This window comes from Lissotriton helveticus, chromosome 10 (genome assembly GCF_964261635.1).
Source record: "Lissotriton helveticus chromosome 10, aLisHel1.1, whole genome shotgun sequence".
Taxonomy (NCBI): Eukaryota; Metazoa; Chordata; class Amphibia; order Caudata; family Salamandridae; genus Lissotriton; species Lissotriton helveticus.
In genome coordinates, this window is record NC_136071.1 from 602,525,369 (window position 1) to 602,540,563 (window position 15,195).

Genomic DNA, 15,195 nt, shown 5'->3' on the forward strand with positions numbered 1-15,195 from the left:
GAACAGGGCTTTAAGAGGCAGGTACTGACAGCCAAGAATTTAAAGAGTCCACTTCTTCTGCTTTATGAAGTGGAAGGACTGACGTTGGAGATGAAACAGCCCCAGAGTGGATGAAACAAAATTTTGGGATCTTGAAAGGGCTTTGTTCGCATCTGTTGACGTTTCCTAATATAGCACCTCCTGATAGTTTTCTACTGGGCTAGAAGACAGAATACAGCACTTTCAAAGTGCTTCCACTGCCTCTCTTTACTGTATTTGTATATGTCCTTTCTTTTCCTGGAGAGCTGAGACCCACCAACTTAGATGGCCAAATGAGTTTGAATTGTTGACTGAGCGACAAATGATTCTTAATACTCATTAAACCCTCCTCCATTTGTCATTCACCACCCTCTCTCCCATTTCACCTGCACAGGCTCGAGGCTCTTGCGTGGCTCATAGTTGCGGACCTTCCCATCCTTGCAGACTGATGCAAGGCGCTGTCCATCGGGGCTCCAGGCCAGGCTAAAGATCTATAGGGGACAAAGAGAGATGCAAGGTCAACGCTTCCAGCTGCCTTGCAGCGGATCTCACTAACTCAGACTGCTATTTCTATTCTCTGCCCCACACCTGATGCCTCTCCCACTCACATAGGCCTCTGCAATATAGGCATTGTTCCCACACCTGATACCTATCAACATACTACAATTTTATTTCATACACTACACACAATTCTCCAGGTCAACCCCAACTTCCAATTCTTAATGTAACCCAATTTAAAATAATGAAGCTGACAGCTTAATCTTGCTATGCCCCAATCTCACAGGCCCATTCATTGCTTCACTGACTATCAACTGATTGCGCCCCATTCCTCCTTTTGCAACGACTGGTCTGCAAAAAAAAAACAAAAAACTTTCAGTGTATCATTCATTCTCTATTGTATAGCTGAAATGCCTATCTCATCTATTACAGATAGAATTCGATGGTTAGCTGTGAATACCACAAATGCTTTTAGCTGAAGAGTTAAGTAGAGAGCGAAGTTGTCAAAGATATCACTCAAAACCGTGAAGTGAAAATCATTCCCTTTAGTCACTGTTACATATGCATAGCTTAGGTATGACATCTCCATTTCATCTGCCCATCTCTCATCCCTGTGCAAGGGGTAGACGTGCCACAGGAAAGACATACAGAACATGGGCTACCTGCCTACGCCCGTGCTCTACAGTCCATCTTGTGTCATGTTCCCCACCACCACCCTCAGGGCATCCAGTTCCTCCCTCCTCCACCCAAATTTTACAATCCGTACCTGGTATCCTGTCACCTTCCCACACCACCCTCAGTATTACACACCCCTCACACATATAACAAGGATCATTTACTCGTAAAGTAGTAATATATGTTTGATAATTTCTGGCTAAACGCAACTGTTCCACAAGTGAGAAATATATTAGAACACCAAGTGATACGATATGGTGAGAAAAGTCTATTCTGAGTATGCATTCCATTCAACAAGAAAAAGAAAAAACGAAAAAGAGAGAATAGACTTGTTAACATTGAAAAAACAAACTTCTAGGGCCTTAAGGAAGGACTCCCAGGGGATACATCTTTTGCCCCGATTTTCCGATTAGAACCAGATTTTACCCAGATGCTGCGCCAAAGCATCAAAGGTGCTAATTGCATACGAAAAGATAGTGGTGTTAGACCTAATTCGTTATGACATATAGTGGCAGGGGTTCTTTTGGGTAGTGTCAACACACGTTTTAACATTATGTTCTCTACTCTTTGGAGGCCCGATGTATTTGTGCAGCCCCAGACTCCGGCTCCATATAAGGTAACAGCAATTTGAAAGCTATTAACAATCACTGGCATCTTCTAAAGTCTGGTTCTATTATGAAGTAGTGTATCTCAACTTCATTGAAAACGATGTTCATTAGAGCGCAAAATGTAAGTGATAAATTAAAAAGTAGTCCGTGTAAACATTCAGCGCCACTAGGACGTGGTTATTGGAAGTCGGGTTCTTGTGACTTTTTAAATGTCTGCTCGCTTGCTCTTACAAAGTGCTCCAAAATTGTTGGCAGTAAAGGCAAGATATTATCAGAGAATCTTTTAACCGCTTCCGTGCGGCGCCGATATCCCCCCGGTGCTGGACATTCCAGAACAGGGTGTGGTCGTGACGGAACCATTCCGTCAGCACAGCTCAACCGTGACTGATGACGGAATGCTTCCGTCACAAGCATCGAAGGGGTTAACTGTAAGAGCACTTACATGTTTACATGTCTACTTAATCCAGTGCCCTTGTGACTTGCTTTACGTTAGGCTTACCAAACACTAACAATGAGTTAGGGTCTAGGAACTCGTGTTATATGGAAAGAAAGGGATAAATACCACAGGCAATACTCCCATCGGGAATCTGTACTTGTAGGCAGAAAAGAAATTTAAGAAGTGGTTATTATGAATTAAGTTTAAGACACCTTGAATCTAAGATTATCATTACATTTGAAATTTGTATTTTCTGAAACAAATAGTTTTCTTACCTGTCGGTGTAGTTTTGCAGCTTGAAGATCTTTTTGGATTCACTATGCTGTGCATTATTCCGCGGTCTTGTGGTTGGGTCTGGATTCGTAGTCTTTTCTTTGTTTTGTTTTTTTTTCTTAGCCCAGGTGGGCGTCGGCGTCACACCCCCTTGGGTGTATTTCCGGTGACGTCGGCATGCTTCCTGCGGAAGCTCCCACTCTTGGGCGCCATCTTCGGGTTCTTTTTTTCCGTGTTTCTTTCGTTTCCGAAGTAATGGCAATGTTTTATTTAGTTGGTATTTACCGCTTTGTACTTTTAAAGTCCTTTCTTTAGTTAACCACCTCTTCTCTCTCCAGCCTCCTCTTTCTGGCGGAGGTGGGTGGGTTCGCTAGTGAATCCAGAAAGATCTTCAAGCTGCAAAACTACACCGACAGGTAAGAAAACTATTTGTTTTGCAGCGTGAATCTTTCTGGATTCACTATGCTGTGCATAGATTTTGTAGCGGTTTCTCATCTCCGTGGCGGCTGGGTGGAAGATGAGCGTTGGGTGTTGAATATGTGCTGTAGCACCTTCTGTCCAACTTGAGCTTCCTTGTTCATTTGTATGTCCACACAGTAGTGCTTCGTGAACGTGTGCACCGAAGCCCATGCTGCCGCCAGGCATATGTCCTCTATGGGTGTGTTAGCCAGGAAGGCTATTTTAGCGCCCTTCTTCCTGGTGGAGTGGGCACGTGTCCCCTCTGCCAGTTCTTGTCCTGCACGCTTGTGGCAGAGTTGAATTGTCTGTGCGATCCATCGTGCAATGGTCTTTTTGGTTACTGCTTTCCCCATGAAGCTGTTTGCGAATGACACAAAAAACTGTTTTGTTTTCCTGTGTCCCTTTGTCCTTTCAATGTAGTGCATGACTGCCCTTCTGGCGTCCAGGGTGTGCAGAGCTCGCTCTGCGCTAGTTGTTGGTTTTTGGAAAAAACTTGGTATCTGTATAGACTGGTTCATGTGAAATTTGGATACCACCTTCGGCATGAAGTGTGGGTCAGTCCTCATCACAACTCTATCATTGTGTATTTGTATGTAGGGTTCTTGTAGCGTCAGCGCTTGAAGCTCGCTTACTCTGCGTAAGGACGTTATTGAAACCAGGAAGGCTGTTTTCATAGTTAGCATCTTTAGGGAGGCCTTGTGAAGTGGTTCAAAGGGCTCTTTCATGAGTTCCGTTACTGTGTTCAAGTTCCATGCAGGTGGCGGCACCCGCTTGGGTGGTGCGATCCTTTTCGCTCCTTCTAGGAATCTCTTCACCACCTGTGATGTGAAGAAGCTCCTGCACGTTTCTCCCCTTGTGTAGGCAACTATCGCTGCCAAGTGAACTCTTAAAGAGGATGAGCTAAGGTTCTTCTCCAGCAAGTGCGTCAGGTACCTTAGCACTGTGGAGTCCCTCTTCATTTTATTGTGGAGTCTTTCCTGTCTGCACCATATTGTGAATCTTTTCAATTTCGCAACGTAGCACTTTCGAGTGCTGGGCCTTCGTGCCTCCCGAAGTACCCTCAGGGTGCTTTCTGGTAGTCTCAAATGTGCGAACTCTATGTCCTCAGGAGCCACGCTACTAGGCTCATGCTCTCTGGCTCTGGATGTAGTACCTCTCCGTTCTGCATGGAGAGTAGGTCTTTCCTCCTGCTGAATCTGTGGGGTGCACACTGTGTCATCTCCATGATCTGCGAGTACCATGTCTGCCTCGCCCACTGTGGTGCGACCAGTATCAGTGTCATGTTGCTCGCTCTGCACTTGCTCAGCACTCTGTGCATAAGTGGTATCGGGGGAAAGGCGTAAGCAAATGTCCTTGACCAATCTATCCATAGGGCATTCCCCAGTGACCCCTCCTCGGGCTGCCTGGATGCAAAGTTTTGGCATTTTGCATTCTGGCGTGTGGCAAACAGGTCCACCGATGGTGTCCCCCACCTGTCGAACAGGTACCTTGTCTCCTGAGCATTGAGCTCCCACTCGTGGGATGCCGATGTCTGCCTGCTGAGCCAATCGGCTTGTATGTTGTCCTTCCCTGGTAGGTGTATGGCTAGCAGGTCTATCTTGAGAGGGATGGCCCATCTCCATATCTCCTGCGCCAGCGTTGAAAGCGGTGCTGACTGTGTGCCCCCCTGCTTGTTGATGTAGAACATCGCAGTGGTGTTGTCTGTTTGTATCAATACCTTGTGTTTGTACAGTCTTGTTTGAAAGGCTTTCAGTGCAAGGAAGATTGTCTTCAGTTCTAGGTAATTGATGTGCTTTGCTGCATCTGTTGTCGTCCACAGTCCCCTCACCTTGAGCTCCTCCATGTGAGCGCCCCATCCCTTCAGGGATGCGTCTGTGGTGATGGTCACTGTTGGCGTTGGGGGCGTTAGAGGCTTTCCCTTTGTTATGTTCTCCATGGTCCACCATGCCATCTCCTTCTGCACTGCGTGCGTTACAACCACTAGATCATCCCAACCGCCTGTAGCTTGTGACCATTGCTCCTGTAGCCATTCTTGAATGGGTCTCATGTGGAGTCGTACATTTGGTACCAGGTGGATGCATGATGCCATCATGCCCATGATCTTGCTCGCAGTCCTCACTGTCCGAGCTTGTCCCTTCCGGTAGAGGAGAGTTTCCTTCACCAGCGCCCTCGCCCTCTTCTCGCTGGGGAACACCTTGCCCTGTAAGGTGTTGATCTGTGCTCCCAGGAAGATCTTGACCTGTTCCGGCTCCATTGATGATTTCTTCCAATGGATGGAGAACCCCAGGCTTATGAGCGTGCTCGTCACTGTATGTGCGTGCTGCTTGCATTTCTGGTATGAGTTTGCTTTCACCAGCCAGTCGTCCAGGTAAGGGTATACGTGTATTCCTTGCCTTCGTAGGTGCGCTGCGACTGCTGCGAGGCACTTTGTCAAAACTCTTGGTGCTGATTTTAGTCCGAAGGCCAGTGTCGTGAACTGGTAGTGGCTTTCTCCAATGGTGAACCTGAGCATGTGTTTGTGCTTTCTGTTCATTGGGATGTGCAGGTAGGCGTCTTTGAGGTCTATTGTGACCATGAAGTCCCCGGTCTGCAATTGTGGGAGCACCTCTTGCAGGGAGGTCATTTTGAATTTTTGCGTTCTTATGAATTTGTTCAGGAACCGTAAGTCCAGAATGGGTCTCATTGTCTCGTCTACCTTTGGTACCAGGAAGAACGTTGAGTATATTCCTGTGTTTCTTTCCTTGAAGGGTACCCGTTCTATGGCCTGCTTCCACAGGAGTTCCTTTGCCTCCTCCTCAAGACACTGCAGCTGCTTGCTTGCTAGTGTTTTTCTTTTTGGTTTTCTGCTTGTTGGCCTCCCCTCCAACTCTATGCAGTATCCGAATTGGATAATGTTGAGGATCCATTTGTCTGATGTGATTTCTCTCCACTCTCTGAGGTAAAATCTTAATCTTCCTCCCACTGGTGTCCTGTGGTCGTAGGTGTCTAGTTTGTCTTGACCCATCTGTACGTGCTGCCCCCTGGAATCTTTTTTGTGGGCGGGCACACTGAGTTTTTTGAAGTCACTTAGAGGTGGGCTGCTTCCCCCCTCTTCTATTTTGTCCCGTCCATTTCTCCCTCGAAAGGTCTGGCCTCTTTGTTGGTACTGCCAGGACTGCTTCTGCTGACCATGCTGAGCCTGCGAGTCTGCCTGGTGCGTTTGCTGGAAAGCCTGGTGTGATGTACCTGGCTGGTTTCCGCCTCTCCCGCCGGGCCTCCGTGACGGGGTGCCCCTCTTGTTCCCTCTGAACTGCAATGCTCCCATGGATCTTGCTGTTTCGTTATCTTTTTTCAGTTGACTGAGCGTTTCATCAACTGTTGTTCCGAAAAGCGTGTTGCCGTTGAACGGTGTGTTCAGGATGCTGTGTTGCACCTCCGGTTTGAAACCTGAGATCCTGAGCCAGGCGTGCCTCCTTTCCGTGACACCCATCATCATGAGCCTGCTGGCTGTGTCTGCCCCATCCAGGGCCGTCTTAAGGCAAGAATTTGCCGCGTTTTTTCCCTCTTCAACCAGCTTTTCGGCCTTCTGCCTGGCATCCTGGGGCAGGTCCTTCACCAACTGCCCCAGCCCCCCCATGATCTGGTACATGTGCCTGTTTATCAGGGCGTTGGAATTAGCCATGCGCCAGTGGGTCGCGGCATTCCGTTCGATCCTTCTGCCCACCAGATCCATCCTTTTGCTCTCCTTATCCGGTGGCGGGCCCGAGGTAGTGGGTACGTTAGCCCTCCTCCTTGCTGTGGCCGTGATAATGGAGTCTGCGGAGACCGTGCCCTGAATGTAGGCCGGGTCCTTTGTGGAATGTTTGTACTTCTTCTCAGTTCTGGGAGTTACTGCCTTGCATGTTGCGGGCTCCCTGAATGCTTCCTTCCCCTGAGCCAAGACGCTTTCGAGCATTGGAAGGAATTGGCTCCTCGTTTGTGTTGGGAGCAATGTTTCTGGAAGGAAGTCTGCTTTCTGCTTCTCTTCGTCGAGCTTGAGCTTGAAAGCTGCTGCGGCAGATTGTATCACCGAGTTGTAGGCCCCGATGTCGTCCGGCGGCGAGGGCCTCGAGGGGTAAGTGTCGACCACCTCCTCCGGGCTGTCGGTGTTGACATCTATGTAATCTACCTCCTGTAGGTCAGAGGGTGCCGACTCTGTGTCCGTCCTGCTTTCCTCTTCCTCCCCATAGTTGTAACTATCGTAGGGATTCTCGTACTCCTCCTGGTCGTCGATCACCTCGACGTCCTGGTCTTGTTCCTCGGCGACTTCGGCGATTTCATCTTCCTCCTCGACCGCCTCCACCACCGGTGGCTTGGTCTTGTGAGGGATTGTGAAGGCTTTTATCTTTGCGTCGAAATCTTTCTTCCGCTGCATGATGTTCTCCATTTCTGCCTCGAGGCGCCTTCTCTTCTTCTCCATCTCGGCCGCGTGTTCCGCGTCGGATGGGTCTGCCGTTCTTTTCGGAGAATGGCTCATCGCCGTGCCTTTCGGTGTCGAAGTTTTCGACGTCGAACCGGATTTTGGGTCTCTGGTGGTCGTCGTCAGTTTTGGGTCTTTCTCCCTCGGCGTCGATCGATCCTTTTCGGGGACGATTTTCGACATTTTCTGCTGATCAGCAGCTCTCGGCGCCGGGGACTCCTTCTCGGAGGATCCGCTGGGCCTGGGAGTAGTCGCGGACGCCGCCTTTTTTGGCGTCGGCGGTTTCGGGGTCTTGCCCTCGATTTTTCTAGACTCAGAGTCTCTCGGGTTCTTGGGGGCCGAAGAGTCTCCTACCTTGTCAGAAGTCTTCGTGTAATCGGTCTCTACGACCGTGTAGCTGTCGTCTTCGGCGGCAGCGTTGTCTTCTTCCTCGGAGGACATCCCCAGCTCGTAGAGTGACGGAGTCGGGGCCTTCCCCTGCAGGGTGGCGTGTGCTACCCTCTGCCTCTCTCTCACACGAAGGGTCTTCGGGGCGAAGGCGGAACAGGCGTTGCAGTCTCCGCTTTCGTGGTTCACCGGTAGGCAAAGGTTGCATACCGGGTGCTGGTCCTTCTGCGCGTACTTGTGGTGGCAGTTACGGCAGAACTTGAACGGCGTGTTGTCCATCATCGAGCGTCCAGGGCCTCTCTGGTCGCGTGTTCGTCGACGGTCGTCGAGGATCTCGATGAAAAACGCCTTCTCCTTGCTGACTTTTCGTCGATGAAGTCCCCTGGAGCCTTCAGATGACTTCTCCTCGTCTTTTCTGTATTTTCTTTCTTCTTTCTCCAAAAATGTCTGGAGCCCAAACGGGAATGATCCAGACCCGACCGTGGAAAAAAAGAATCTGAAGATGGCGCCCAAGAGTGGGAGCTTCCGCAGGAAGCATGCTGACGTCACCGGAAATACACCCAAGGGGGTGTGACGCCGACGCCCACCTGGGCTAAGAAAAAAAAAAAAAACTAAGAAAAGACTACGAATCCGGACCCAACCACAAGACCGCGGAATAATGCACAGCATAGTGAATCCAGAAAGATTCACGCTGCAAAACGTTGAGTACCTACTTCTCATCTTATCTATGTATATGGGTGAATTCTATTAATTACTGTATGATGAAAAATTATGGAAATGTCAATGAAATCGTATCAATACGAATTTTATACAATTTCCCAAGATGCTTCTGTACAATTTAGATATTTTTAACATTATGAGTTTATTTGTATGATTAATATATCGTTCGGCAGTTAGCTTTTTCCTTTTTACATTCCAATATTTTTTATTGGAGTGTTCTTATATCACTTACACAGGCATTCCCATCTTCCAGTTAATATCATCCACAGTCAAGACAATTTGTAAACCAACAACCTTCCTCCCCATCTCCCCCTTCCCCTTGCCCCCTCATTTTCTCCAGTACCTGCCCACACTTCATTTTTTCTCCAAACACCTCTGTCCATCTTTGAGCGTCACACAGACCCTCTTCTGCTTTCCCTTGCCATGCACCACAAACTTCACTCTCTTATTAGTCAACCTGATGCTCTTATAGTAGGATGGAGACCCCCAATCGATGCAGCAACACTGTACCCTTTAGTCACGCCCTCAATAAGTCACCACCAGGTTCCAAAGTTTGATAAATTACCTTCTCTTATTACAGATTGATAGGAGAGGAATCCTATGCTGTTTACAATGTCCCATGCATAGGTAAGAGCTGCATACCCATGCCCTGAGTGCCCAACTGCAAGTGAAAATGTTACCCTGACTTCTTCTTTGGCTCTAGAATCACAGTAGTGTAGCATTTGTGCAGAAACCTGAGGTTGTCATTGTTAATGTTTGGTCCAGAACCTGGTCTGTGACTTGGAGTAGCACACTAGGATTGCCTTCACCGTGGCAAAGGACTACTGTCTATGTCTGGAGTGAGAAACACAAAGCGGGGGTGGCAGTGTACCATGTTTTGTGAATCTTTAGTGTGACCAGACCTTTTTAGATCTCGCTTACACAGCGCTGTCCTGCAAAACTTATTGTTTGCATTTCATTGGGCTTACACAAACCTCCCACAACATGCCATTAGTTGTTTTCCTTGTCAATGATTTGCAATCATTGGATTGCTTAGCTCTTGTAGGCATTCCCTTCCTATCTTTTGTTATCTCCTCCCTGGAGCACAGATTAAGTATATATGTTCTTCCTCGTCTTTGATCTTTCTCAACTTTTGGAAATATACTTTTTTATTTATACGTGCTTCGGTATTATTTCTGGACATGCAATATGCTTTCCTAGTTTTAACGCAGGCATACCCCTTATTTATGTTGCTTTCACCCTATCTGCTGTCTCTAGTGACACGTTAGAAACTTACACCCACAACTGTACTACTCTACACCACTATACTGTACACCTCTCCACTCTAGTCTACGCCACTCCACACCATGCAATTCCACTCTAGATCACTCTTCTCTCCCCTTCACCACTTTAGTTTAGGCCATTCCACCCAGTGCCACTCTAAGGCACTCTATGCCATTCCATGCCGCTTCATTCCACTCTATGCCACTCCACACAGTGCCACTCTACCACACTCTATGCCACTCCACTCTACACCACTTGCCTACGCCCCTCTACAGCCCTACACTATCCAACACTTACCCTACTGTTGCACCCCTGGAGTTAGAATAGTAATTTTTACCCCTACACTATCCAACACTTACCTTAAATGCAATGTAATGGTATGCGTTGTAATGGTATGTGTTGTAAAGGTATAATGTGATGTAATGGAATGCGCTGTAAATGTAGTTTAAAAAAATTGGTTGTAATGGCATGCAATGTAAATGTATGCGTTGTAAGGGATGTTGTGGTGTAAAAACTGTGTTGTAAAGTCATGCGTTGTAAATGTATGCGTTGTAACATCATACATTCGAGTACTGGATCCAGTAACATCCACTTCAGATGACCAGGCCCTGACCTTTTGTCTGTCTTTGACTGCTGCTTTAGGAAAGCTGATGCCAACCAAATGGAAACGCCTCACACGTCAATGTGCCCATGTTTTGGATACTACTGTTTGGAGTCAGCCCCTTTGCTATTTGCTGTGAGAGCTTTCACTTTGCATAAAGTGTGTGTTTGAGGAGCATGCCAGAAAAATGCATTTGGAAGAGAGCCAACCCAAACCGGCGCTGAAGCATTAAAGACTGTGGATCCATATCTCTTGTCAGGAAAATGCATATAAAAGTGCCACCTCTCTTGGTTCCAGTTCCAAGTTCTTCTTGTCAAATGCCTGCTACATTACCAGGGCTGGTGTGCGCCTCACACCAGACTCCCAGAGGTAAAGGGACAGCACCTCATGTATGTACTTTCTGCGAGAGGAGCTAAAGGTTGCCCTAAAGTGCCTAGAAGCCTGCCTACTTGTATAGAGAGGAAAAGAGTGTGCCAGCTCCTGCAGGAGGAGGTCAGGTCAGTGCATTTCTGGCATGATGCTGGTGAGACTGGTGAAGCCGCTGCCAGTGTTAAGGAGATGAGGCACGTGGCATTTGAAGCAGATAGCCCTGTTTGGCCAGGAGGCCCCTACTTCTGAAGACACCATCACAGATGCCATTCCTGGGCATCTATCTGCACCTGACCATGGAGGCCACCACTGCTGAAAAAAGAGTGTTGCTGCCACCCGACTTCATGCAGCTGTACCCGTGTCAATGCAAGGTCTGGGCCGCAGTCCCCTGCAGAATTAAATCTGCAGCAGCAAAGTTAGGAATGCAAACTGCACCTGCCACACTGCTAGAACTGCAATCCCAAGCAGCAGATAAAAGCAGGGTTAGTCTGCAACTGGAATAAGAGACCAGAATGCGCAGAGGAATTTGCTGCGAGGACTTAGCACTTTTTGACAAGTAAACACAAGGAGCGCACAAAAGTTAACGTGAGTTGGACATTAGATAAGTGGGATGTTTGAGGTAATCTGCACCTGCGCCTAATCAATGCCTGTGCCTAAAGCATACTGGGAACTGTAGTCATTAGATATCTTCGACAGCAGGGAGAGAGAATAGCGAAAGGAGGGTGTAGAGCCATATTGAAGATCATAACAGAGTAAACCACTGTAGCTGTAATGCTGTTGAATTGTAGCATATTTAGTTTTCTTGTGAGATTAAAGTTCTTTCTTTTAATGAAAAGCAAAAGAAGCACTTGGCTGGACATAATCTTGTTGCATCTCTTGGTTGACTAATGAGTTCTGAGTTCTTGTTCCCTCAAACTATCTTCCTGAGCATCCTGACTGTTTGCCCTCACTACCCTGTGTAAATGTAAAAAGGTTTGCATTGACCTGGTTTGGAGAGAATTATAGTAGGATGGATAACAGGGCACCAGTGGCAAATGACCCCAACCACCATGGTTGGGGCCCTGTAGTCCCTACAGGGCAGTGGGGAAGAAACTGTAATGGACTTTGGGGTGGGTACCCTCCTAGGAACCCAGGGCGGGGGTACTGTGGTGGCAGGCACTCATAGCTGCTAAGCACCGGTTTTCCCCAGCCTTACTCTGAGTGTGTCTCCACATTTGCTTTCCATGGTTTCTTCAAGACATTCACTTATCCCCTCCGACCAATACTCTCCCCCACCTGGGTTTCAAGGGTTTAATTGTCACCTATTCTATGATCCATTCCTTTGGGTAGATTAAGTCAAACGGAGACCTTGAACATATAGTTGGCTCTCCAGAAAGCGGGGAAAGAGGCAACGCCAATGGAGTTTCAGAAAGAGAAGCTGAGATTATGTCACCAGAAATAAGGGGAAAGGAGGTTGGAGAAATAGGAGGAATTGGCCAAAGAAGAGAGAAGCAAAAAAAAGGCAAGAAAAACAATTAGAAAGGTGGAAAAAAGAAAAGAAGAACACAGGGGAGAGAGTAAAACGTTAGAAAAGTTAAAGTTCAGGGTGGCAACAGAGACAGCTACAACTGGGGATCGTGATTGCACCTCCATGTCTGCAGGAGTACCTTCCAAGGTTCCAGATGAGCTTGGGCAGAATAATCTGGAATGCTTTGTGAGTTTCTAGATCGCTAGTAGAGAGCAGGCTTTGAATGATGTGTTTAGAGCAGCCGCTTTAATGAATTATTTTCCCAGATCAGATGAATTATGAACAAATGAAGGAAACTCTAATCAGACAGTTTGGGAAGTCAGCTCAGTACTTTCAGGAAATAAAAGAAAGCGAGAGAGTTGATGGTGGTCCATTTCAAATTTGGATTTATGGTGGAGGGAAGAAGGCCACATATTTAATACCTTTAGCCAGTTAATGACAAACTCAAAGAGTGCGTCTCCCCACATAGGCAATACCAGTTTGACTTCTCAGAAAAAGGATTTAGAGAAACTGGTAGTATTGGCTGACAAGCGATTAGTCAACTGAGTTAACAAAAGGCTAGAGCAGCCAAATGGCTTTAAGCTAATCGAAAAAGAGGTATTCTCAACAGACAGGTTGCAGACCTGAAGGTAAAAGTCATGGCAATTTCAAAGTACCCAATGGGGGACACAGGCAAAAAGAGAATTGGGTTGTGAGTTAGGAACACAAGCAAAAAGGAAGTCAGGAAGGTTCTTCGAAGCCCAAAGTAATTACTTGTTATAGGTGTCACTCACAAGAAGGGGCATTACAAAAGAGACTTTCAGTTGAAAGATCCTGTATCAGCTGCATACATTATAGCAACTGTCGAGTATGGGTGAGAGGTATCCATGAGGGCCCCATAGAACTCAACCCAGCAGCAAAAGACATTTGGGAAAGGGCCCAAGGTGCCCTTAAGAAAATCCATCCAAAAACCCAGGGGGATTGTGTTGGGAACCAGTATCAAAGGGAGGAAGGATACAGTCCTGAGGGGTACAGTTGCTTACAAGACTACAGTTCAGAGGAAGTATCTCAAACCATAAGAGATTCTCCCTGGTGCCAATGACACAGGTTTGGTAGCCAGTGGAGAAAGAATGGAGTATCCAAGTTCAAGTTCAAAGTGCTTTATTCGAGTTTTACTCATAAAAGCATGACATACAAACATATAATAAAAAACGATTAAATTTACAGAGTCAATTTAGACAAAGCACATACACAATATAAGCATTTTAAAAAGCGTAATACCTACAAAAATTGAACAATTAATAAAACTCTGACACATCATATATACAGGTGCAAAGATCATTACCATCAAAAAAGCCAGAGGAATAACAATCGTAATGACAAAGTGAGAATCCTCTAAAATCCATAACGTTAAAAGTTCTAACCGATGATACGTTAATAATCATTAGCAAAAAATAGACAAAGATCTAGCAGTCTCTGATCAGCTAAAAAATTACAGAGAGTAAACAGTAGTTTAGCAATCTCTGGACTATTATTAAACAATTACAGAGAATAGACATATGTCTAGCAGTCCCTAGGCAATTTGGTAGAGGGTGATTAATTTACCAACAGTCTCTGCCTTAAAACCCATGCCCACCCCAAATATTTTGCAATGGCAATATTGATCCAATCTTCAGTAGTGGATTTTACGATACGCAACGCCACCATGCTACTTTTTGTGCCTAAGTTCCTACACATAGGAGCCAACCAGACACGCCTTGGAACAGAGTATACTGGGCAACAAAACAAAAAGTGACCTAAAGTTTCATTTCCTACCCCACAGACTGGGCAAGTGGTTATGCCCCCTGATTTCCATTTAGATGTTAGTTTACGAAGTGGGAGCGAGCCTGCCCTCAGTTGGAATAACAATTTTCTGTCCATGGGGATCGTGATGTAATCCCAATACTTTTCATAGTTGGGATACATCTTGATTTCTAGGAAACTGGTAGTCAAGGTCCCATTATTAGTACTAAGCATGCTCCTATTCGCAACATATTCCCAAAAAATGTTTTTTAAAGCGATCTTAGTGTGGAATAAAGCCCCAGCAGGATCGGTCCATAGAGCATTTAGTCCTAAATTGAACAGTGCAATTTTCAATGTTTTAAACCATCTGATTTTGTGGTAATGGTCAGATTTAATAACATCAATGAACCCATCCGCGTAGTGAGAGAGCTCTGGCGTAGTCCATAATCTACGCCAGAATAGGATCGGACGTAATTTAGCCTTTTCCGAAATTTCTCTCCTTCCTAACTCATAACGCAGGGGCAATAGCGGACTGCTCTGAGGGGTACCTGTTAACAGCCTAAGAAATTTATTTTCTGATATTTGGAGCTCTTGGAGATTTTCATTCCCCCAAAGCTCCGCACCATACAAGGCAGACCCAATTGCTTTTGCCTCGTATATTATCAAGGGAGGTTTAATGGGTTTTGTCAGTGATTTCCTATGCTCCTTGATAATAGTGCCAGCTAGCTGCTTGTGCCTCAGTATAGCAATATTTAGATGTTGTTGCCACTTATTATCATTGGAGATAAGAATCCCCAAATAAGTGAAAGATTTTACAAGTTCCAGAATGCGACCACTCATGGAAATATTTGATTTAAAATTTCTATGTGGATTAAAAGCCATGAGTTTTGTCTTGGACGCATTCACTTCCAGACCGTGATCAACACAAAACTCATCAAATATTGCCAATGCCTTTTGCAGACCACTTGGTGTTTTTGATAAAATTAAAGTATCATCGGCGAACATTAAAATTGGGACTTTCTCACCTGCCAAGGAAGGGGCATCCACAGCCCGAGTTTGCATGCGGGCAACTACACCATTGATAAAAAGGGTAAACAGTGTAGGGGCCATTGAACAACCCTGACGAACCCCGCGCTCTACGGGAAATTCGGCAGTGTCATTCCCATACCCTCCCCAGCGTAT

General features: G+C 46.3%; 1 protein-coding gene across 2 annotated transcripts in view; it reads right to left on the minus strand.

Annotated features, from left to right (window-relative positions):
* CORO7 (coronin 7) overlaps positions 1–15,195 on the minus strand; it is a 996,081-nt gene that overhangs the window by 56,983 nt on the left and 923,903 nt on the right. For both annotated transcript variants that reach the window (XM_078663134.1, XM_078663135.1), the window contains one exon: positions 405–509. In XM_078663134.1, coding sequence (XP_078519260.1) covers positions 405–509 — 105 coding nt within the window. The remainder of the gene's footprint in view (positions 1–404; positions 510–15,195) is intronic.